The 22,895-nt window shown below is 35.2% G+C and overlaps 2 protein-coding genes across 5 annotated transcripts in view; both read right to left on the reverse strand.

Annotated features, from left to right (window-relative positions):
- LOC128998498 (angiotensin-converting enzyme-like) overlaps positions 1-8,362 on the reverse strand; it is a 38,280-nt gene extending 29,918 nt beyond the window's left edge. Inside the window, exon 1 of one of the 4 annotated variants that reach the window (XM_054424657.1) lies at positions 8,266-8,362. Coding sequence is in view for 1 of the 4 variants with exons in the window: in XM_054424655.1 (XP_054280630.1) it covers positions 382-389 (8 nt within the window). In the remaining 3 variants the exon portion in view is untranslated. Of the gene's footprint in view, positions 1-381; positions 474-4,033; positions 4,144-8,265 lie in introns of those variants that run through there. The other 3 variants (XM_054424656.1, XM_054424658.1, XM_054424655.1) reach the window with 3 other exon arrangements.
- The window catches only part of LOC128999070 (uncharacterized), a 42,389-nt gene continuing 23,589 nt past the window's right edge, over positions 4,096-22,895 (reverse strand). Inside the window, exon 9 of the mRNA XM_054425427.1 lies at positions 4,096-4,197. Within this exon, the coding sequence (XP_054281402.1) occupies positions 4,096-4,197 (102 nt within the window). The remainder of the gene's footprint in view (positions 4,198-22,895) is intronic.

The raw sequence follows: 22,895 nt of genomic DNA on the forward strand, positions 1-22,895 counted from the left end.
TTGCTTGAAACTAAATTAAGTGTTGATTTATTTATGCACTTCATGAATTTGGTGGAACATGCCCGTCTTTAACTGCAATTCAGCTTTACCGCATGTTATGGAAAAATATTAATTGTATATGACCAAAATTATCATTTGATTTATTTATCAAGGCTGCAAGAACAAATTTAAGCTATTCTCTCTAATTTGGGGTTCAAAAACCTCCTTGTGCGTGGCTAAGTTTCCTGTGGCAAATGTGTATTGGTTGGTGCCTTTTAAATTTTAAAGACCCCGAAATGTAGCTATTTACATCGTTGCATGGGAATGGGTGAAGAATGAAAACCCCTGAATGGGCCTGGGTATGGGTAAATGAATTGTACTGATGAATATTAGTGGTAATACCTGGACATGAAACTTTGGTTTCGCAGCTTTGGTTCAACAGTAAGTACTTCGTGCAGCGGACTGAGTCACAAAATCTACAAATGACTCTACCACTGAAAGATTCCCTAAGTCTGTGCCTATTTCCAAATCAATGTAACACTCAAATACACGTTTTACACTTGTTAGAAGGAGTAGTTGATGGATACCAGATGGCTAATTTATGACTCAGTGCCACATTTATCTTATCAGCTGGTAAACGGATCGTTTGCAGAACGTTCCAAATGACTATTTTGATGGCTTAAATGGATCATAAAGAAGATTATGCATAGCACATCTAACAAGAATAAGTAACTTTACTGACGTACCTTGTCTAAACTTTCGAAAGTATGGTTAATCTATATGTAATTTATTTTATATAGGCACTTTTTATTTTTATTGTCTGGTTGTCTTAAAACAACGGTTGCTTAATATTGGAACGGCTGTCTGTATTGTTAAATTTTTATTAATCGTAGTAATAATAATCGTAATTATAGCAATTTCCCCCATGTACGGTTTACGGGGTGGAATAGGACCACAGCCATCCCCGGCTTGTCGTAAAAGGCGATGGCGATAGCAGTGGCTGGGATATTCTTCTCTTTATTCCAATTTTCTTTAGGGCCAAGTTTCCATCTTGTCTCTGGATTGTCTTCGAAATATTTCTTCTTCCTTTTATTCTTCTTTCTTCAGCTCAGTTTCAGGGGCATTCCTCCTACTTTTTCAACCCGCGCACAATATTGAGCTTTGGGAGCGCCCTTCCTGTGCAGAGGTGATTTGTGCTTCGCAGTGCACAGGAGGTACGTAGTCTGGGACAATCACACATATAATGTAGGACTGTTGTCGGTGGACACGGTCATCTCGACGACGAGGGGGTAAGGTAAGTTGGACATGTGTGACACAGTTCGTCCAGGGTATTCTCCGTGCTAAGAAGCTCGACCTTGACCGAGATACGGCCTAGGTCATAAAAGGTTCGAATGCGGAAAACGGCGCGAGCCCTGAGGGCTTAGGTCACACGTTGACCTGACCTGAAGTAATGTGACAATCTCAGGTATGTATCCAACAAGTAGATGGGGTTTTAGTGAATAGTACGATTGATTCAGGATGCTAACACCTGTGTGCGTAAACGCATTTTACCTTCCCTCCCTCAAATAAAAATATGGTCTTTTTAGGGTGGTGAGTTGATCTTTGCATTACATTGACCACCAGGCGCAGTTAGTTAGTAGACACCCGAAACGTTTTCCGCTACTGAGCTTTGAAAACGATCATTTATGATTTATGTGAAATTAGCGAACAGTCACGAGTGTTCAAAGGACATTTTAAGTTATGCTGAATTAACTAAATCAATACAGATTTAAACACGGACTAAGTGTGGCATAGAAGACTGCTTATTGTGAGTATGTAAATCGCGGATCCTTGAACATAAAAGGCCTTGGTTTTGTAGGTCTTTGCCGTCGCGTCGGTTGCCAAAACCTCGATTTATTCCTTCATTTTTGTATCGATAGGCATCCCTACTAGCCTCACATATCTCATTCTTTTCTGTATTTAGCTAAGGCCCACACAGAGATATGTGTCATAACTTTGACACACATATTTTAATGATAATTTAAATCTAATTTCATTTTATATGAGTCACTTTGTGATGATTTTATCACCGGAATTATCTCACTTTCCAAGGTATTGCGAAATCCAGGCAGAAGTGACAGTGTAGACCCGACAAGCGATATTATTGGAACGAGCGAAAGTTAACAGAGCAACGAGAGACTATGTGGCTAGATCTCCTTTAGAAGCTTTATTTGGGATTTGAACTGAACAACTTAACGACGCAATCATCGGCACTACTGTCTTGGCGTCTCAGAAACTATGCCGTTAAAAAAAGATTTAAATAGTGACTTCATATATTTTTTCCATGACGGTTGAAATATGAATTTGTGGTTGAATTGAATATTTGTTGAAGAATTGAAATATGAATGGCAACCGCTTTCAAATATGACAGGCAACTGTACATAATATCTCACATAATCCCTCGTTTCATGGCTAATTTCAGATTTCAGGTGCAATTTTAAGATTCGCTCAGTATTGTTATCTAAACCCGTCCGTTACAACGATATCAACAGTGGGATTACAATATTTTGTTCTCAAGAAACTCATAGAGACAATTATTTTAAAATATTTTTCATAACGAGTAGGGTTCTACATGAAAAATCTCAATGAAAAAATTTGCTCTTAATTGTTACAGTATGTCCTCAAGATGTAAATTTTCACATTCCCGAAAGTCTACTACACTCAAGAGTTGTATTAAATCAGAATTTTATCGAAAATATGTATACAATATTTACACTCTGGCATATACACTAATAAATTAATAGCGAATGCAATCGGATGTAATTGCACCCAAAACTATCGCATAGTCGCACGATCTGATTTCATGATCTATTTATTTGTTTTAACTTACCTAAATAATCATACCGTATCCATCACATGACACAGACTACTTAAGCCTGTCACCAAAAATGATTCAAGTAAAATCCTTCAGTATTCAATTTAAATTCAGATTCGTCCCTACTACGAAGTCTGGATACCCGGAAGAGCCGTCAAGGGAAAATCATTATAGCCTGTATGATGAAACCTGTCTCCAGACTCTTCGTCTACCTGGGAACTGGTCAACGTTTTAAGTTTATGTCCCAGGTATACGGAGAGCCAGGATACATGTTCAATCATACATACTATAAAAGTACTCGTATGGTTCATAGCATTCACATCACATGTATCATGGACCGATTCCCAATTCAACATCCAGTCGTTCCATCTACCCTGGGGGAACAAAGTTCACGTACGTAGCAACATGTGTTTCTTGGGTGGTATAACCATTGACTATTAATGTATCCAATAGTCAATGGTATAACACACGTGATGGTCCACCAGCTTATCAGCTGACCATCTATCTCTAAAACCAATGATCCTACAGATGTGACCTTCATTTGCATGATGTAAGGTTAGGTTAGGTTTGGTCATTTTTTAACTTATATTTAACCTTCTCCTACCTCAAAAGCGAGATGCAAATTAATCAATTTTACTGCACTACGCTTCGTCCATGGCGCTATCTGAAAGTGATATTTTACAGACGTTGTAGTCAGTTCTTTCATTTTGCTGTGGTTAATTTTATATTTAGGTGCTATACACATCGGTATTTAGCGAAAGGAAAAGTTCAAGAACCTTAAATATCCAATATAAACAGATTTTCTGTTAACTCAAATTCTGAGATTTTAAACTACTATAAAGTCGTGTTTTACGCGTTTGTGACAGTTTATTTCCCACTCATTACTAGTTTTACAAAACATTATTTTATTTAACAGTGAAAAATATTAATATAAAGTCTCCATCCGTACAACAATTCAACAATTTCAGCAAAATTTCATATGTGCACAAAAAAATCTACGGAACTACACATTTCTATAATCCGGAAAAAAGTTAATATGAACAATCGACTTTTTTACAAATAAAAAATAGTCTGTATTTACACTTTTCAGGCTCACTTGATAAATATTAAGTATAACTAGCCTCGCGATGACATATACTTCAGAGGTTATGCTAGCTTTTGAGAGTCAGTATCACTAGAAACAAACAGAGATAAGGTTACCTGGTGGTCGGTAATTCGTCGTGTTGGATGTCGACGACTAATCACTGATCACTGATTACTGATTACTGGCCGAGTGACGGTAGTGGACTAGCGATGCGATGGACGCAGTCCATAGTCCCCTCCTTGTCCATGATACTCTGGCCTTGAAGGAGACACCTCCGCACCTACGCGCCAATCACATTCTCACCAGGACGACTAGCCACTATAGCCACTAGCAGTTGCCAGTTGCAGTTGACGAGTTGGTGAAACAGTTATATATTTCAGCATGTTTATGCGAAGTGAATTTCCATAAGAGGGAGAAACTATTACTGTAATCTTTGTTGTACCAAGTAGGGGGGGATATTTTTCTGTGGTTGTGAGGTAGGACAACCTGTGGGCTCCTAGGCCTTAGTTGCCGTTGACGAGTTGGTGAAACAGTTATGTATTCCAGCGTGTTTCGGCGAAGTGAATTTCCACAAGAGGGAGAAACTATTACTGTAATCTTCGTTGTACCAAGTAGGGGGGATATTTTTCTGCGGTTGTGAGGTAGGACAACCTGTGGGCTCCTGTGCCTTAGTTGCCGTTTACGAGTTGATGAAACCGTTATATATTTTTAGAACAAGTGTCGACGAAGTGAATTTCAATAAGAGGAAGAAACTATTGTCACTATAACTACAGTCTTCTTGGTATAGGTGTGTTAAGGTGGTACAAGCCTCTGGGATTCTATGGGCATACCCATACAGTTACTTTGGGTTACGTAGCTCATAAATTAAACCCAACACCCGCTTTCAAACCCCACCTTTGTTTTTAGCCCACAAAAATACGAAGAACGTAAAGATTAATAACAAACGAAAATGTGGAGTAGACTGGAACAATATATACGTAATAGAGACCCCGATTTGGGAAAAGACATTAAACCCCATTTAAGAAATCATTTTAATTATCATACCTCCCAGGCCTAAAACCTTAGGCTCCAGCTCCCCCGACCACTCCACACAAAACTGACCCCCTGGTCAAGTACTCCCACCCACTCAAAGCCACGGCCTTCTTTAGGTCAGCACAACAAGACGTTGTTTAATAACACTTCCAGTCAACTTACACAACATTGCCAAACACTTCCTCTTCAATATTTGACCCATCCTATTACAGGTCTACCCATGTGAAATTTATGAAGGGCCCCAGAAACGGGTTGGCGGACACACCAACCCCGAGAAAATTATCTTTCATGAAGTTTAAAGAGTTCAAGAACCAGCCTGATTCAAATTGCAAGATAATGGCAGGATCAATTTAACTTTTTGTCCAACGTTTTCTAAAATAAAATATTTTTTCCAAAAAAATTGCTGCAAATTAACAATAATTTAACAGCTTGCATTTCTATTCTTCGCCTAATGGCACAGAGGTATCAAAAGTACTAAAAGCAGTCCTTCGCATATCCTCATTGACTACATTTCAGTAAAACAACTGGAGATTCGTGGAAAGAATTTATTGTCCTCTCTAACTCTATAATAACTAACAACATTATTCAGCCATTGACAATTCTATAAGCCTACCATCTTATACACTTCAAAGATCTACTGCTAAAACATCTACTGATACTGATAATCACACGGTTGGTTCATTGATCAGTTCCCGTCGAACGATCTGTTCCACTGTGGTTGAGCCTAACTCACCAACAAATGTTACAAGGTTTTGTGCCAAGAGATTTTTAATTACAGGTAGAAACTAGACATTCCTTTCTCATTTTATGTGTCCCCAAATCACGAGTAAAAATGGAAGTACCGAGAGAGGTCATAGAGTTCCCTTACTAATCCGGGGTCCTTAGTCCTCGCAGTCCAAACAAAGGATTTTCAGGTAATTTTTTTAGCCTAGGACTCAGTTGCACCTATCTGTGACATATCGTCGTCATCGTGATGCTACATTTCAGTGAGCTAAAATCCTACTTGACTGAGGCTGTTTTAGGACTATGTCCTCTTTAGCCATATCTGAGGCACATCTTGTAAACGATCCTTTTATTCTTGTTGTCTATGAGGTTTGTAAGCCTAGCTAGATCATCTGAGAAGTTAATCATATTCTAACAAGCAGATAGGCCAAGATTTTACCTAAGCCGTTAGCAAGTGTGTAACTAAGTTAAGATTATCTGATGACTAGGAGATTCTACGAGAATGTTTTCTGAAATCGCACTTAACGCTGATTTATACGGAATTGTACACATCCTTATTGTAAGATTCGCACTTAAGTACTATAAACGTACTTATTCAAGTTATGAAAAAATGGACATACAATTTACCCTCGTGGTACTCCGAATTGCATCACATTGGCTAATTTATATTCTCAAATTATAATATTTTCTGTAGAAATATATTAATCCTTGGATTCATTTTGTTGACAGGTAAATATAAGTTTTCGAATAAATTTAATTTAATTGTGTGAAACAATCAAAAACACATTTTAGCGAATTTCACATATAGGGCATATATAAGCTATTACCGTAGTACTCATGGTAAGACCTGGACCTGGGACAGATTTACTTTTTAGTTTTGAGGTCCCTAGATGCCAAAAACACCATCCGTTCAAATTCATATATATGTCCGTTAGCACGATAACTCGAGCAAAATGATCCAATTTTGATTAAATTTGGTATAAACGTGTAAACCTACATTTATTCGAACGAGTTCGCGAACCCAAGTATGATCGGACCATGGGAACTTATGGGGGGTTTTATGTGGTAAAAGTTGGTTTTTCCAATTTTTGACCCGAGAAACATAAAATTTAGCAATTTCTTTCCAAATAATTTTGTAGAGAACAAATATTTTAGTATATCAAAGCGTTTTTATGCGTCTAATGGTTACGGAGAAAATTCCAAAACATTGTAAATTTAAAATCCCATGTTATTCTTATGGAGAATAAGTAAACTGTTGTAGTTTGCTTGTTTATGAACATATTTTGATCAAATTTGGAAAATGGATTCATATCTTACTAAACTATTAACATTTGACAAAAACTCTTTTTTACCCTCCCTGTTACAGCAAACCTAAGTGCTCGTTAATCTAATTATATTTAAATGGGATATAAATGTGATATTTTTAAGGAGACATTTTAGTGTAAATTCAATCGGTCAGATGGAAATTGGCTTAGTCTGCAGGTTTGCTGCGGCGGGGGTATTTATTATGTTTTTCGAGTGGTTAGAACAATACTTATTCCATAGTAAAAACTAGTTCACGTTTAAATCGCCCGTTAAAGAGAAATAACAACTCCGTACTATGGGGGGGGGACCTCCAACCCCCCTTGTCGAGCAGTTAGTTAGAAAACAGTATGTGATTAGTGATCAGTTCCAATATGACGATAATTCGGAAGCTTCTTTCAACGTTTCAGACTGGTTTTCCAATTTGTACGTTGCTGTTTCAAAATAACGACAATTGGAAAATGAACAATAATGCTACGGAAATAGTGGATTCGTAACGACAAATATATGTAAGCTAAAATAAATACTATTATAGTCTTATATCAATCTTGGAGGGAAAAAATAAATTTGGAATTTATTGTAGACAAAAGAACAATCCACAAAGACGTACTCACTGTATTCCTATAGCAACTGATGAATATTTCTCATGAAACCTTCACCTAAACTAGGAATTTAGTAACGTTGGACTAAACGTACGGGATCGCGTAGGCGGCATTTTACGCCAACCAACCAATAAAAACCTAAATAGCCATGATATCTCGGTTACTAGTGCCGTACTACACACACACACACAACACACACCAGGTGTTTTATTATGTCTTGCAAGTAAAACAAACAAACGTAAAGATAAGTTATGTCACTGAAGGTCTTGAATCTATTGGATTGCAGTCTGAATTTCAAACTAATCAACTCATGATCATGACGGCTGCGTCGGAACTGATGATTTTTGAACGTATAATAGTCAAATAATTCTATTTAATTCCTTTGATCGTTCTTCTGATACATGGTCATGGCATTGAACAATTATCTTAAAACTAGCATACCAGTTGAGTATTTTGATCGAACCATTACTGACACTATCAATGAGGCCTTGTAAACATGACAATTCTTTTAAGATAGTGACATGATTTTACAATATGAAATTTAAACTTTTTCTTAGTTTTGAAGAAAAATCAGCAATGAAACAAACTCTTTCAATTTACAATCATACTACATTAACGCAGGTCAACATAGTAATTTTAGCGAGTAATATAAATTAAACAGGGTGTAACAGCATGTATAGTGCACTAACCTGTTCCAATGAGCTTAATAATAAAGTCCTCTACGTAAAAATGTGCAAATACATTAACGCGTTGAGTTACGCGGTAGAGGTAACAAAATCAAACTGAGACTAGTCAGCTGACCAAGGTATTGTCTCAAACTGGTTCTTATTGAGGTTCACTGACCCCTAAAACATAACCTACGACGCAAATACGTCATTGCCGTCGCTGGCGGGGTGTTTAAACAAACTGAGGACACCCTGCCTAGATGATGTATCATCTAGGGAAAATAAAATTGCCTAAAATGTCTAGAAGAATACTTTAGTTAGAGGATGATGTGGGTCTAAATCTACTGTAAAAAGTTACACACATATTACGTTGAAAATTAAAAACTCAATCGTATTATTGATTATTTTAATGAAAAACTCATGTGTATTTGCCATGTTCAAAACTAATAACGTTATCATAATGTGAACCTATAATGAAAATCAAAAGATCAAATTAGGTAAATATAAACAAACTATGAATAAAAACAAATCTTACTGCTCATACATCTTCAACATTTTTAATGTGATTAAATACAGCCCTTTAATTGAGGTTTGTGCACTTATGGGGTTTATCGAAACACTGATATTATTTGGGGAAATTTCACATCAAGAATTTAAATTCAAGTGTGCGTTGTGTGCGGATTCCAGTTTTCTCAAAAAGTCTGTGATCCTTATTAGCTTTATATTGAATTGATAAACCTTTAGCTATAGGGTAATTACTAGTAAGCGTATGATTGTAATTATTATAGAGCCCAATGTGTAACTCAACTGACAACATGCAATACAAATTTAATCCACTTTAGAAGGGATAAAATTGTAAAATTTTGTATAACCATGGGTTTGGGTCCAAACCATCTTTCATATCTGGAGCTTTCAACATTTCTCTTAACAATAACATTCATAAAAATTATTTTTCCGTATGATAGTTGTGGAGAATACAGAAAGAAGAACTCCAACTCCAATTTTATAAAATAATTTCCTACAAACTGCTTTTTCATTTTTTCAAATTTGTCATTTCGTTACCTAGGGTTATTTACTGCCTCAGAGAGTAGGTAACACATAAATGTGGTTACATCTGATTTACCTTACCATTGGAACGCTCTTATTGTCATCATTGCAAGATTGTCTTTCTCAACAAAACCTCATAAATTGTGTTTAAAATTAAATTTAAAGCCAAATAAAATTTAAGTAAATTTGTCTCCTTTTTAGTGGTTTTGGGTGCAAGAGGCTTAAAACAGCTTTTTGACTGGATTACTGTATTTTTGGTCGAAAATAAATTTGTATGAGTTTTTCATTATATTTTTAATAGTACAGCTTATATATTTAGCAGAATTGTGACTGTCTGCACAGAAAACATACTACTATAACCCAGAATGCTTTGAACCGCATGGTAAAAAGCGTAAGTACTTGGAGGGAGAGAGCTTTGCCTGTCAATTCGTAGGCAGCGCCACCAGCGTTGCTATGCTGGTGCATTGTATGCTGGTGAGTACTTAACGCTTTTTACTGTGCGGTTAGCATTCTGGGTTATAGTAGTATGTTTTCCTGTGCTGTCGGGCAAGCTTTTTCAGCACTGAGTTTATACTTAAGAGATTTATTGCAGACGCTTCCTGTATTGGTAGTTCGTAATTTTTCTGGGTGTTTTGGAGCTCCTTATACCTATTTTGGTATCTATTTGAACATCTTTGATAGCCTCCACAAAATATGTTTAGGTAAGGGTGTGTAAAGTTTCGTGAAAACTTTGCATGGAACGATTCTCATGCATTCGTAGTTATCTCCGAATTCACCGACGACGATGCCCAGATGCTTGGAGGGAAGGTAAACTTGCTGTCGATTTAATTTTCAATGAGATAGTCCGAGAAAGCCTAAACTAACCGAGGTTGTATCGACATGAGATCTTCAAAAAAATCCTGCTTCTACTTCAGTTGAATCCAAGGTGGGAATTGTAAGGTAGTTTGAAATCAAGAGTATGTGAAAATTACTTGTTATTAAGGGTCACTTGTTATCGAAGGTCTTATGTTATCAAGGTTCCCCCAATATTAATATAATCCATTGTTTTTATTTATATAGTTGCTTTAAATATGTATGTCTGGAGGTTACTTTCCAAACGGATGAATAAGTTTGTTATAAGCTAAGAGTGCCTCTTTGGGTTTGGTCTCTAGTAGAGCTGTATTGCACACCATTTGAAGCTGAACTAAGCTGGATCTGGCTGAGTGGTAAGCTTGAGCTGAGCGCACACGGTCGTTTTTTCGATCGACCGATTAAACAACCAGCAAAAAATATCACCCTTGATTTATGTCCAGGCACATACGTGGCACTGTTTTAGTCGAGAAATGGATTTTTTCGAGTGCGTTTAAGGTATCCTTACATGGACTTTGTTGAATTAACCTGGGTTTGTGATCTTCTAATTAGATCAAAGACATCGTAAATATTGGGTTCCTCCGATAGTAAGTCAGAGACTTTTAAATGAACAGAAAATTATTAGCTCGCTTTCTTGTCCGGTACAAATTTTGATATCGATTTTAAACTAACTTCCTGATGAGCGAGAGACTTGAAAATTGAAACATAGCTCACAAATGCATGACAATGCAATAGCATAAAAAATAACAATCTAAAACTTAGGCTGCAATTACATGTCCAACGTCAATATGATGGCGTACTAATAGCAGTAAAAAAATATGATCACATATTCTTGTGCGTATTGACTTGTTCTAAAAGATTTACTCAGGTACATTTTTTCCGACAAACAACAGTCTGACCGACAATCGCTTCGCCTAAGAATCTGCAGCATTTTTCAGTTAGTAAAATCGGCACAAATTTTAATCGCCTGTGTGTGCGCTTCTTTCTAATACATGATGCACAGATTGACCGATGAATTAATCGCCTCAAAATAATTGCTCGTGTGCGCCTAGCCACGATGGCAGACTGACATTCTATAGTAATTAAAAAATGTTTTACTGTAATCACGTAAACAAGTGTACAGTTTATAAAACAGTCCATTTAAAAGACTCTGACTTAATATAAAAAGAATACTTGCCGCCCAACCCAATATTAACGTTGTCTTATTTTTCTTTGATCTAATTAGAAGAGCACAAGCACAGGTCAATTCAACAAAGTCCATTTTAGGATAGCTTAACCCGTGCTCTCTGAGCTTAACGCACTCAAAAACAATTATTTATCGACAAAATATTCGCCATGTGTGCGCCTATACATAAATCAAGGGCGATTTATTTTTGGCAGATTTTTTAATCAGCCGATAAAAAAATCAACTGAAATAATCACTTAGCCTAATATGGAGTTTTGCTAACCCCTCAAATGGTCCTAATTAACTGGACATATTTCAGCCAAGAAAAAATTTGTATTCTTTGTTTGAAGATCATTATATTTAAGTTTTAAATCACTTACACTTAGTCTAGTATGGACCTTTTAAAGTGATTTGCAGCACTGTGTTCTCCTGATACAGATTTTTAATTTTATGTAGCTTTGTTGCATTGTTCGCGATTGTTTGAATAATAAAATGAAAATGCCATTCCCAGACTATTCAAGGACCCTGTAGTTTGTCAAGAGAAGAATTTATTTTCCAGACAAAGCAAATAAACAATTGACCAATAAGGTTTTTGGAGGAAAAGCACTTGGCCTAGGAATGCATGAAGGAAGGAGGAATGGATACACAACTAACTTACCTGAAAACAGTTCCAAAGCACAAAGAAAGTTGACAACACAATCAACTTGATATCAAATGTATTGTGTTTTGAACTTACATTGCGATTTTAACTACCTGGAACTATTTTCATAGGTAAGTTAGTTATGTATTCATTCCTACAACATAATCATAAAACATAGGCATAGGTTGCCTTGATCTATTGCACAATAATTATCTTTATGCCACACTACACTATTTTGAGGAACTTCCCAGCAAGGATTTAGTCCAGAAAACAGCTGTTTGCCACCAGCTTAATCAAATGGGGTTTCATTGACTACTGTTACTGTAATGAGTTTTACCTGACACCAATCAGCTGGTATTTGGGTGGCAATGAGTGGTTATAAACAAAAATATAACCTCTGTTAGAGGTTATGACTAGTAATTTTTAGTCCTTTAGTTGGTGGAAATATACAAGGATTTGTACAGATTTAGTAGTATGGTGTAAACTATTGTACGTAACTCGTCCAAAATGTGTGGTAAACACTTATTTTCAGGAATAGTAACGTAATATTCATATCATTCATTATTCATTCATTCATTATTCTTATATATATTAATATCAATAAAATATTGTAAGTTAACAAGAAAGATGCTTTCCTACTGAATAACAATATTGCTTATAATGGTGACTTAAAGTGTGTGCCCTTTCAATACCATTGCTACTACAGTAGGACCACTCATATTCAGCCTTGGGTTTACCATTGACCATTCACAGAATAGACTTCCCATGTGATATAAAAATTTCAAGCAAAAAATAGATGAAGTTCAGGACCATCTCACCAGAGTTTACTAGTATATTGGTTTAAATATTAGCGTATCATAGGAAACAGCTGATTAATTTATCACTTAACACAGAATATTGTCATTAGTTGGTAGACCATCTCAACAGATTGCACCACGTTTTTTTGGCTTCAAATTTTTATACAGGGTGGTAAAAAAGTCCCTGGACAGTTAAATATTTTAAAAAATAATGAAGATAGAGCTACAATACTTGGTACAAAGTTACAGGGCATAAAACTCTATTTTAACACATATTCAGTGATCCAACAACTCTTCAGGGGGACGGCCCACAAGGAGTCGGAAGAAAATCTTAAATGGAAGCTTAGGTCAATATGCACATCAAATTAAAGGTCTTTTTTGGTAGAATACAATGCCGCAAACCGCACTTCAAAAGGTTGATCCTGCGCAAAATGACAGTTGTTCAAAGATTCATTTAATTAACATTGCTATTATACACTTTCTCCTCAGGGGGCACAGCCCTAGGAATCGGAAGAAAATTGTTAACGTAAAAATAGGTCGATATGCACATCAAATTAAAGGTCTTCACTTGTAGATTACGATGCCGTAAATTCAAGCTCAAAAAAATGCCTGAGTAAAATATGGCAGTCGTTCAAAGATTCAAAATGGCGGATTCAAGAAATCTTTGAACATCTGCCATTTTGCGCTGGATCAACCTTTTGAAGTGCGGTTTGCGGCATTGTATTCTACTAAAAAAGACCTTTAATTTGATGTGCATATTGACCTATGCTTCCATTTAAGATTTTCTTCCGACTCCTTGTGGGCCGTCCCCCTTAAGAGTTATTGGATCACTGAATATGTGTTAAAATAGAGTTTTATGCCCTGTAACTTTGTACCAAGTATTGTAGCTCTATCTTCATTATTTTTTAAAACATTTAACTGTCCAGGGACTTTTTTACCACCCTGTATACATGGGAATCCTGCCAAATGACAGAACTAAAAAATTTCTGAAACCTCACCAAAGTAATCTTAGAAAATGTTCACAGTCCGTCTATTAAGAGTTTGTACAGTATTCAAATCTATTCACAAACCCCATTTACTTATTGTTTGTTGTAAAGTGTACACTACTTCTCTGATACAAATTATTTTAGCCTCTAGTAATCAGAATTAATTACATTAACTCTACAATTTATTAATATAAATTGTAGAGTTAATGTAATTAATTCTGATTACGGGTTAAATTGCCTTCTTCGACTTAGTTCCAAGCCGGCCTGATGTGGAGAGTTAAACTGTATTAGTTAGGAGGGAACCATGCAAAAGAAAACATTTGGTATAGATAGCAGAGGCATTGATTTCAATAAAAACTGTTTACTTTTTTTATATACAATACAATTCTAGTTACAAAAAACTTAAAGTTACACAACAGAAATACAATAACAATATGCAGTCTTAGGAATATTGTACAATATAAAACTACTCTATAAGTGACTTCTATTGTAAGGCCGGAGACGTTGGCTTACATTACAAAGCATGTTAAAGATCTTTCAAAATATTTTAATACATATTTTAATAAATGGCTTTATTTTTATGGGACCAATGGTGTGGAGAACCAAAGTATCAAGACTTTGATCAGCGACTTTGATAAGGCTAATGCTACACGAGGTGGTTTGTAGTTACAGCTGATAACAGCTGGTTTATAGCGATAAAACCGCAAAGTGGAAATTTAAGCTGACAACTGTCGTGCGAGGATGTACCTGGGTCCATTTTTGCAGCTGACATTACCGTTGGCTAACTGCCACACGGGCGGTATTCAGTTGCAACAACGTACGGCTGTTTTTAACGTTTTACATGTAAATCCAGCAAAGATTATTTCAATTTCCGAGCTGAGAAAATCGCATTGTGTGGCATTAGCCTTACTTGTTGCCAAACTGCCTTTGCGCAAAAACAAATCTAAATTAGGGAAATTAACTATGGGCCATTAGGAAAAATTTATCACTCTGAAGTGAACAATCAGTTAGAACTTCATCTTTTTCCACACCATTTTTACACAAACCATGGCTTGCACTTTATAGGGCAAAAGGAAGAGTGCAGAGGTAATTCTCAATACCCTTCAGGAATGCTGCTTCAACCCCTTCACAATCAATAACCAGAAGTTGAGACTACCCTATAATGATAAGCTGTCATTGTTGTCGAAGCAGACATGAACATCGCTACGCTATACACAAGCTAAGAGATCAAGAAGAGGTAGCTCCACTGTATATCTGCTGACGTTTACAGTGACAATAAGTGCAGGTTTAGTAACACTATTTAGAAAACACTTCAAGAAACCTTCAACAACAAATTATGTAAATAAGCACTTAACTTGTCAAAACATCCATAAATTCTCAGTATACGGTTTGGTAACCAAATCTAAATAGGCCTACCACATAAAACCACACATAAGTGATTACGATGAAGCTTATGAATCTCTAACAAAGGACATAAACCAGAACGGCCAAAAACTGATAATTTGTTCACCAGCTGTATGAGTTAGAGGTAGTGTTTCTGTCGAACACATGGTAACTTAAGTATGCGAGCTGCACCTTAGGACAGATGCCATAGTGATGATAAGTGTTGAATGAGAGAACATACAAGGTGGCATTGTGCCCAAAATAAATTAGTTAAACCTTATTCTACATGAAACAAATGTAAATATTATTTGTCTAGTGGAACATTGGATAAATTTTGATCAGGTAACAGTTTTGAATTGTTTAGAAACATTTTGTTTAGCTGCCTTTTATTGTAGACGAGAAGGTAAATGTGGTGTACGTTAGTTAAGTCAAATGATGCAGTTTTAAGATTTTTATAAAAATTTAGAATTATTTTTGGATATACTAAAAAAGAAATAAAATAGCTTATTCCCTATATGGGAAATTCGCTAAACAGCTCAATTTATGTAACAGGAGATTTCAATGTAAATTTTTTATAAAACTGTAAAATTAACAAAGCTGAAAAAGACTCTTTTTATAAATCTAATTATTTCTTATGGTTTATTTGTATTACTCTGAAGGCCCTAGCAGGATAACACTATCTCGCACTTGTATTAATAACATAATTTTAATTTTTAATAGGAGAAAGAACTTAGTAGTAAGTTCTATTATATACAATCTTAATTTTTAAGGTACTTAAACTCATAGGGTAATTTTAGTTTTCCTTTGTTAATGTTATCAATGATAAGGTTTACTTGATCCGCTGTTCTTCCAACTAGCTCATCATTGCTAGCAATCAATTCACGGCACCTTTTTCTTCCAGGATTTGTTCCATTTTTTATAAAGTCTTTAAATTCCATTATAACAATCCTCTTTTGTAGCTCTGTCCACTTTTTTTTTAAATGAGAAGAATGTTCCCTTTTTTCAGATAAACTGTTGTGTTCAAAGTGTTTTTCCTTTTTAGTTATTGTTCTCGTATTTTGAGGAGTTACTTCATTGTCCTCTTCGCTTTCATCAGACGTATATTCTTCAGATTCGCTCGAAGAGTATATTTTTCTCTTTTTACTTTTTCTTTTAATATTTGAAAAATTACTAGTTTCAGAAGATTCCCTCAGCTTTTTTGAACCCGGCCATTGAGTTATTAAGCTTCTGAATTTGATTCGTTTCAGATCTAAAAATTCATTTATGTCCTTCTTAATTTGCATTTTATCATTTTCACTCATAGATGTATTATTTGATACATCTGTAAGGGCTTGCGCTGTAGTTTTGTTTATCACAAAAATGATTCTAAATGGTTTCTTTGTAAATTTTATTTTTCCAGTCTTTTCGTCTAATCCGCACATCTCTTTGGCCGTTTCAAAGACAGTGTTAATTTTTGATGGCTTGAGTAAGTCGTGAAATTCCTTTATGGTATTGTCAATTGACATTGCACATTTTAGTAAACTTCCCCCGTCTCTTAGAAAGGTTGATGCGCATTTAACTCCAGTAAATTTTGATTCATTAAGCATTCTTTCTAAAATACTACTTGCAGTAGCAACAAGTAACGGATCATTCAGAGCAATTCTTGAAATATCGTCTCTTTTAAGTTTAGGCAGCACCAATTGTATAAATTTACTGCTAGCATGGGGAGGTGGAATCGGTGGGTTAATGTTGATGAGGGAAATGCCATAACATTTAGCAGCAGATCTTGGATGAGGTATATGATCATGATTCTTGACGGTGACCTTCTCTTTTAACCTTTTGAGACTTGACTGTAATCCGTCTTGCATGTTTTTGTCTTCCTTGGATTCAGGTGCAGAGCCTATGCTCTCAGATACTTGGGTTGTTTGACCAATCTGTAGACCTATTTCATTAATTGGTTCTACAGAACATTTCTCAGGTAGTTTCTTCTGTGTTAATTTGCTAAGGTAAACATTATTACTTTTGAGATGCAACATCCTTAGTATTTTTCTTCCTTTTGTTATACTGTCTTCAGTATTTCCATTCATCAAAGCCATGTACTCAATTATAGTTTTTTTACCGTGATGTCTCTTCAATATGTGCTTTATGAAGTTTAAAACGATTTTTCCACAAAATAAACAGTAGTGTCTTGCTCGTACAATGTTTGATTTAGTCAGCTGGCATTGTTCATCATAAGTATGCTTTAAATCTTTACTAGAAACAGGTAAATTATGTTGATTCTTGTTCCTTGATAAGCCTAGTCTGAAGTGCCTGTGAAAAACTTTCTTGAAAAACAAACTGTAACCTCTCCGTAAATTACTTTTGGCTTTTAGAGTACTGATAAATGGTTTCTTCGGATTTTTTTGTAATAAGCTTCTTTCATATTTATTTTTTGGGTAACAGATTTTTAGGTGCCTGTAAAAATTCCTTTTGGGATAAATATCCTTACAAAATGTACACATTACTAGATCTTTTAATGCTTTCGGGCCTAGCTTAAATTTTCTACAGTTATAAGTCAAATGAGATGAAGGTACATCTAACCCTTGTGTCGCTGATACTGATAATATATTTTGATCATGATTGCCCCTTAACCGCAATTCCTTCATGAGCCAAAGTTTTACTTTTACAGATTCCCTGTCTTTATTTTTGGCTAGATCAGTTATTTTTATGACTTCCTTTTCATTTTTATGTACATCTTTTAGATGACGTGAAAATTCTTTGACCAATTTTTTACAATATGGACAAAAGTATTTCCTTTTTTCCTGTGTTTTTGGTTTTTTTGGATGTTTGCATCTGTAGTCCTCATCTGTATTAATTATTTTTGGAGGAATAAATTGTTGCTTCAAAATTGTTTCTGTTTCTATTAATTCACTGTTTAGTTGGGTACTTGAGGGTGAGTTTTCCTTTTTGTCTTCAAACGAGGTAGACAATTTAAAGTTATCTTTTCCAATCAAAGATTGTTCAAAGTTTCCATATTCTTCATTGCTATTTTCTGTGTTGGTAGTATTCTTTATGGATTTTATGGACTCATGTGTTGGATTCACGACCTTTGGGTATAGACAATTAGCCTGTAAGCCATGCAATTGCTCAAAGTCTAAAGAAACGTTTGTTTCTGTGGTACATTTACCCAAAATAGAGTCTTCATAACTATAAGCACATCCAGGACTTCCATCTCCAGGAATTGAGATCTGCGGATTTTGACTCTTTTTATCATTATCAATCAAATCGGAGATGTTTTCAGTGTTGTCATCAATTGATTGTGTCAACGCAGACAATGCTTTGTAATCCATCTCAACTGTTTCTTTGTTTTTATTTTTAATGTATTTAACTTTACTTGATTTCTTAACTTCTGTAGGCCTAGAAGATTTTGATAAAACATCCAGCTTAGATAAAAATCTTAAAATGTCTTCAGTTCCTTGCATGGCTGCTTCTCTACTTGTTGTATTTGTGGCCTTGTTAAATTCCAGATCCCTAAGCGCTCGTTCAATAGCATCTCTTATGAACGCAGAAAGTCTGCAAGGCATACTTAAGACACCAATTGTCTCCGTGGTTTCATTGAATTCACACATATCTTTAATGGTTTCGAAAACAACCTCCTTCTTGGGAGATGTTAGACAGTCATATAGTTGAAATATTGAATGATCCTTTTTTTTCAGCTTCATAAAGAAATTACACCCTAATTTTAGTTTTTTGAAAATACTGTTTTCGTAATATTTATTTTTGTTATTTTTTATTTGTTTGTGTTTGATATTTGTTTGGTATTTATAAATAATTGACTTTATAAGACTGTCATCTAAGGCTTCTTTAATTACAGGGTCTTTCTTTAACCTAAGAGTGAAGTTGTCGTTTGTCACACAAATTCTGCTTTTTGAACCAAGTTCGACACCGTGGAAATTTCTAAATCTATGCCCACGAATGAGAGAGGATTTTTTTTTATTAGTTGTATCTTTTTTGTTAACACTTTTAATGGATTTACTACACTTACATGGGTTCATGGGGTCAACTGTGATCACAACATTTTCAATGGGTTTGTCATCTTTATTTTGAAGGAAGCCTTGACTTGTGTTTGGTGGTACAGTAGAAGGATTTTCGGAAATAATCACAGAAGAGACATTTTTAGCCCTTCTTGATAAGCGACCGTCATTGCATTTTAGCTGTAATGAGTTTAGGATTTCTTTTCTCTTATTTATATTGTCTTCACTGTTTTCCTTCATAAGGGCAATATACTGAATGGTTGGTTCTTCATCTCTATGTTCGGTCATTAAATGCTTGTAGAACACAAATCTTGAAATGTAGAGTCCACAAAATACACAGTGTCTTTTGCACATTTTCCCCCCTTGTAAAACATTGGTTTTAATTGATTTCTTCTCGTGGTTATTACTGATTGAGTTACTTTTGTATTTATTTCTTGAATAGCAGTTTCTATCGTGACTACCAAAATGTTTCTTTGAATAAAAACCTTTGCAATATGGACACATAGTCAGATCTTGTAATTTTTTAGGACCGGATGTAAACCGTTTACAGTTTCGTAACAAATGAGAAGCTGGTAAATCAGACCCCTCAGTAATTGTTTCTGACAGTATTTTACTATCATGCAAGTAGTTACCTCTTAACATAACTTCCCTCATCCGCAAATGTCTTTCTTTTATACTTTCCTTATCTCCATTTTTCCTTAACTCTATAATTTCTGAAATTTCCTTTTCATTCTTATGTAGGTTTAATGCATGGCGACTAAAATTAGACACAACCTTTTTGCAATACAAACAATAATGTCTTTTCATTACATATTGTTTTTTAGAACTATTTTCACCACAACTTGAAGTCAATTGATTTTTATTGGCCGTTTTCTTTGGGGTTAATTTGTCCTGTGGTGATTTTGTTGGAATCAATGTGTTATTTGGTTCACCCCTTCCAGTTGTATTTTGTCCAGTTGTGTTTTCAAAACTACAACTTGTCAAATTGTTAAAATTCAATACAGTTTCTGATGAATCTACAACCATAGGAGATAAGGTATCCTTTACTCCAAGTGTAGTTGTAGTTTTGTTACTTTTAAACAATGACAAATCACTCCAATTACTTTTGATGACTTCCAGAACTATATTAATGTTACTCAGTGTAACTGTTTTTTTCTCTTCACATTCTATTTTATTTATAGCATTATTGGTAACTTTTGATCCTGCTGAATGAAAAAACCAGGAGAGGGCTTCTACAGGTGACTCGTAACCCTCTAATTGCTCAAAATGGGTACATACTTCTTTGATAGTGTCTAGTAGAATATATAATTTTGCTGGAATAAAACAGTCTTCTAGAGACAGTATTTTGGGATCTTTGTTTTTTACTTTCTCAAACAAAATTATACCGTAAGCAATTTTTTTCAAAACTTCAAGTTTTGCAGTGTTACTCATTGAGTCCTGAACAATGTCAGTGATCATAGATCCAATGACAGAATCTTCTGAAATTCTTAGTCCAAATGAGTTTACTTTATTGTCCAACATAACTTCAATCGCTTTAAGAATATTGGTATAACACATAGCATCGAGATCACTGGACAAATTTACATTACCAATAACTTCTCGGGTTTTGGCGCCACAATCAAGATTAAAGCAGTTTGATTGTGCTGGTTCAGATATTTCAATATTGATTTCATTTGTCATTTCTTCGAATGTTTGTTCTTCTTGATATGTGCCCTGGAAAAAACAGTACTATTAAGAACAGGAGCAAAAATTTTAAGATAGGCGTAAATTAAACATACTCAAAACTTGGTAATACTATGAGGAATCCCCAGATAGAGATTTTAATACAAAAACTATTCTAGGCCTACTTTTTGTAAATTTTTTAATTGGCTTAGTTAAATTCATCTGACTTTGTAAAATATTCATGCTTAACAAGTTCTCTATAAAACGAGATGAGGCACAGTAACGTAACCTACATTTTATTTCAGTAAAAGATGTTGGTGGCCTCTTTTAACCTTGCATGCCCATTCACATAGATTACGGACCTGTGCGTGGAACGTATTCAGCAAAGCATGAGGTGAGCCTGTACAGTACAAAGGGTGAAGTGTACTGATATAAAGTAGTGGCAGGTAACAGGATTGGAAAACATGACATCGCTGCCTTGGGCCCTAAGTCCCTAAGGATTAAATCTTAGACTTAAATCTTGTAAAAAAGTAGTTACAAATAGCTCTAGAATTGCTAAAACATGTTTGAGTAAAAGACAATTTTAAGAATTTTTGTGCTAGGTGTTATTTAACGTAATAGCCTAGTATAAATAATACTATAACTGAGGTGTCACACTTATTACCCTGGTAATAAGTTAACCTGCTTAAAATAGCCTACCCTATTATTTTAATACAACATATGAACCGTTTAACAAATTAATGGAAGAACTATCCCACTAATCACGTCTTCCTATTAAAGTGAGTGAAGTAATAGTACCGGTACAAAATAGTATAAGCCGACCATGGTAATAGATTACTCAGAATACCATTATTTTTGTTACATCTGGACTGTAAAGAACAAGTGAAATGACGCTGATAATTTCTTCCCATTAACAGCAACCTCTCTTAAACATCGTTGATAGGGAAATAATAATATGTAAAAAATTCAACCATTTAATGAACCAGGAAATAAGAACCAAGCGTGATGAAAGAGAATGCTCCAATTGAACTTTCTATAGTTGAGAGGAAATTAAAACAGTCTGAAATTATAGTAAACTAATACATAGTTTTTTTATAATTGCTGATAACAACTTAAGGGTGCGCTCTACCCCTGACACGCAACCGAATGCAAGGGTTTCCATGATTACTGTTTTCACCTGCTACATTGAAGGTAGAATCAAAGTTAAGGTCTCATATTAAAGAAGATGAAATTTTCTATAGTTCTGCGTTTCATTATTTCATTTATTTTTAATACACACCTTATAAACTTGATTTGTAGGACAAGAAAAAAAAGTCTTTTCAACTAGCACTAACTTATTGAAAAACGTTATTTGAAAGTTTGGAAAACGAAGAACTATAGATTAGTACTTGCACTACTATAAGCCATTTGTAGCTATCATTACCTATTGGTTAATTCGAAAACAGTAATCTTGGAAACCTCTGCAAGCGCTTCTCGCGGCACTGTCCAATGGTGCAACATAGCAACTAAAGCCCGAGCTGAGATTTCCGAGCTGAGGTAGAGCGCACCCTTAAGAGTTTCAACTTAAACAGGCCACAAAAAAGAAACACACCACCAATACCAGCCCCTTTTCAGCAAACACTAATGTTAACTCCAAATAATGAAAAGAGGTTAAGGACACCATATCCTCCTAGAAAAACAAAACATCAAGTGGAACTGGTGAAATCTCAGCAAAACTAGTTAAGCACTGTGCTGACAGGCTTGCCTATCCCCTGCAATTAATCATCCGAACAAGTCTTTTCACAGTGGTGTTTTCCCATCAGCACTCAAGATTACAAAAGTGTGCCCTAAATTTAAGAAAGGAGACCAAACTCAGCTAAATAATTACATATAAAATACAACTACTATTAATTACAATTACTATTAATCCTACCCTCTTTCTTAAAAATAATTTTAAAAATGCCCAAAAAGACTAGTAGAACATCTCACTCGCCTCATCAGCATGGATTCATGAAAGGTAGGTGTACTAGCACATCTATCATAGACCTGGTTTGTGACAAGGAGTCTCAATCCCGGGCCTTCAATCCAATCCCGGGAGTTCGGGATTTGTCGCAGTCGATCCCGGGATTATATTATTTTATGATTTTAACTATT

This window comes from Macrosteles quadrilineatus, unplaced genomic scaffold (assembly GCF_028750875.1).
Source record: "Macrosteles quadrilineatus isolate MER2022 unplaced genomic scaffold, UCM_ALF_1.0 Scaffold_7__1_contigs__length_78375512, whole genome shotgun sequence".
Taxonomy (NCBI): Eukaryota; Metazoa; Arthropoda; class Insecta; order Hemiptera; family Cicadellidae; genus Macrosteles; species Macrosteles quadrilineatus.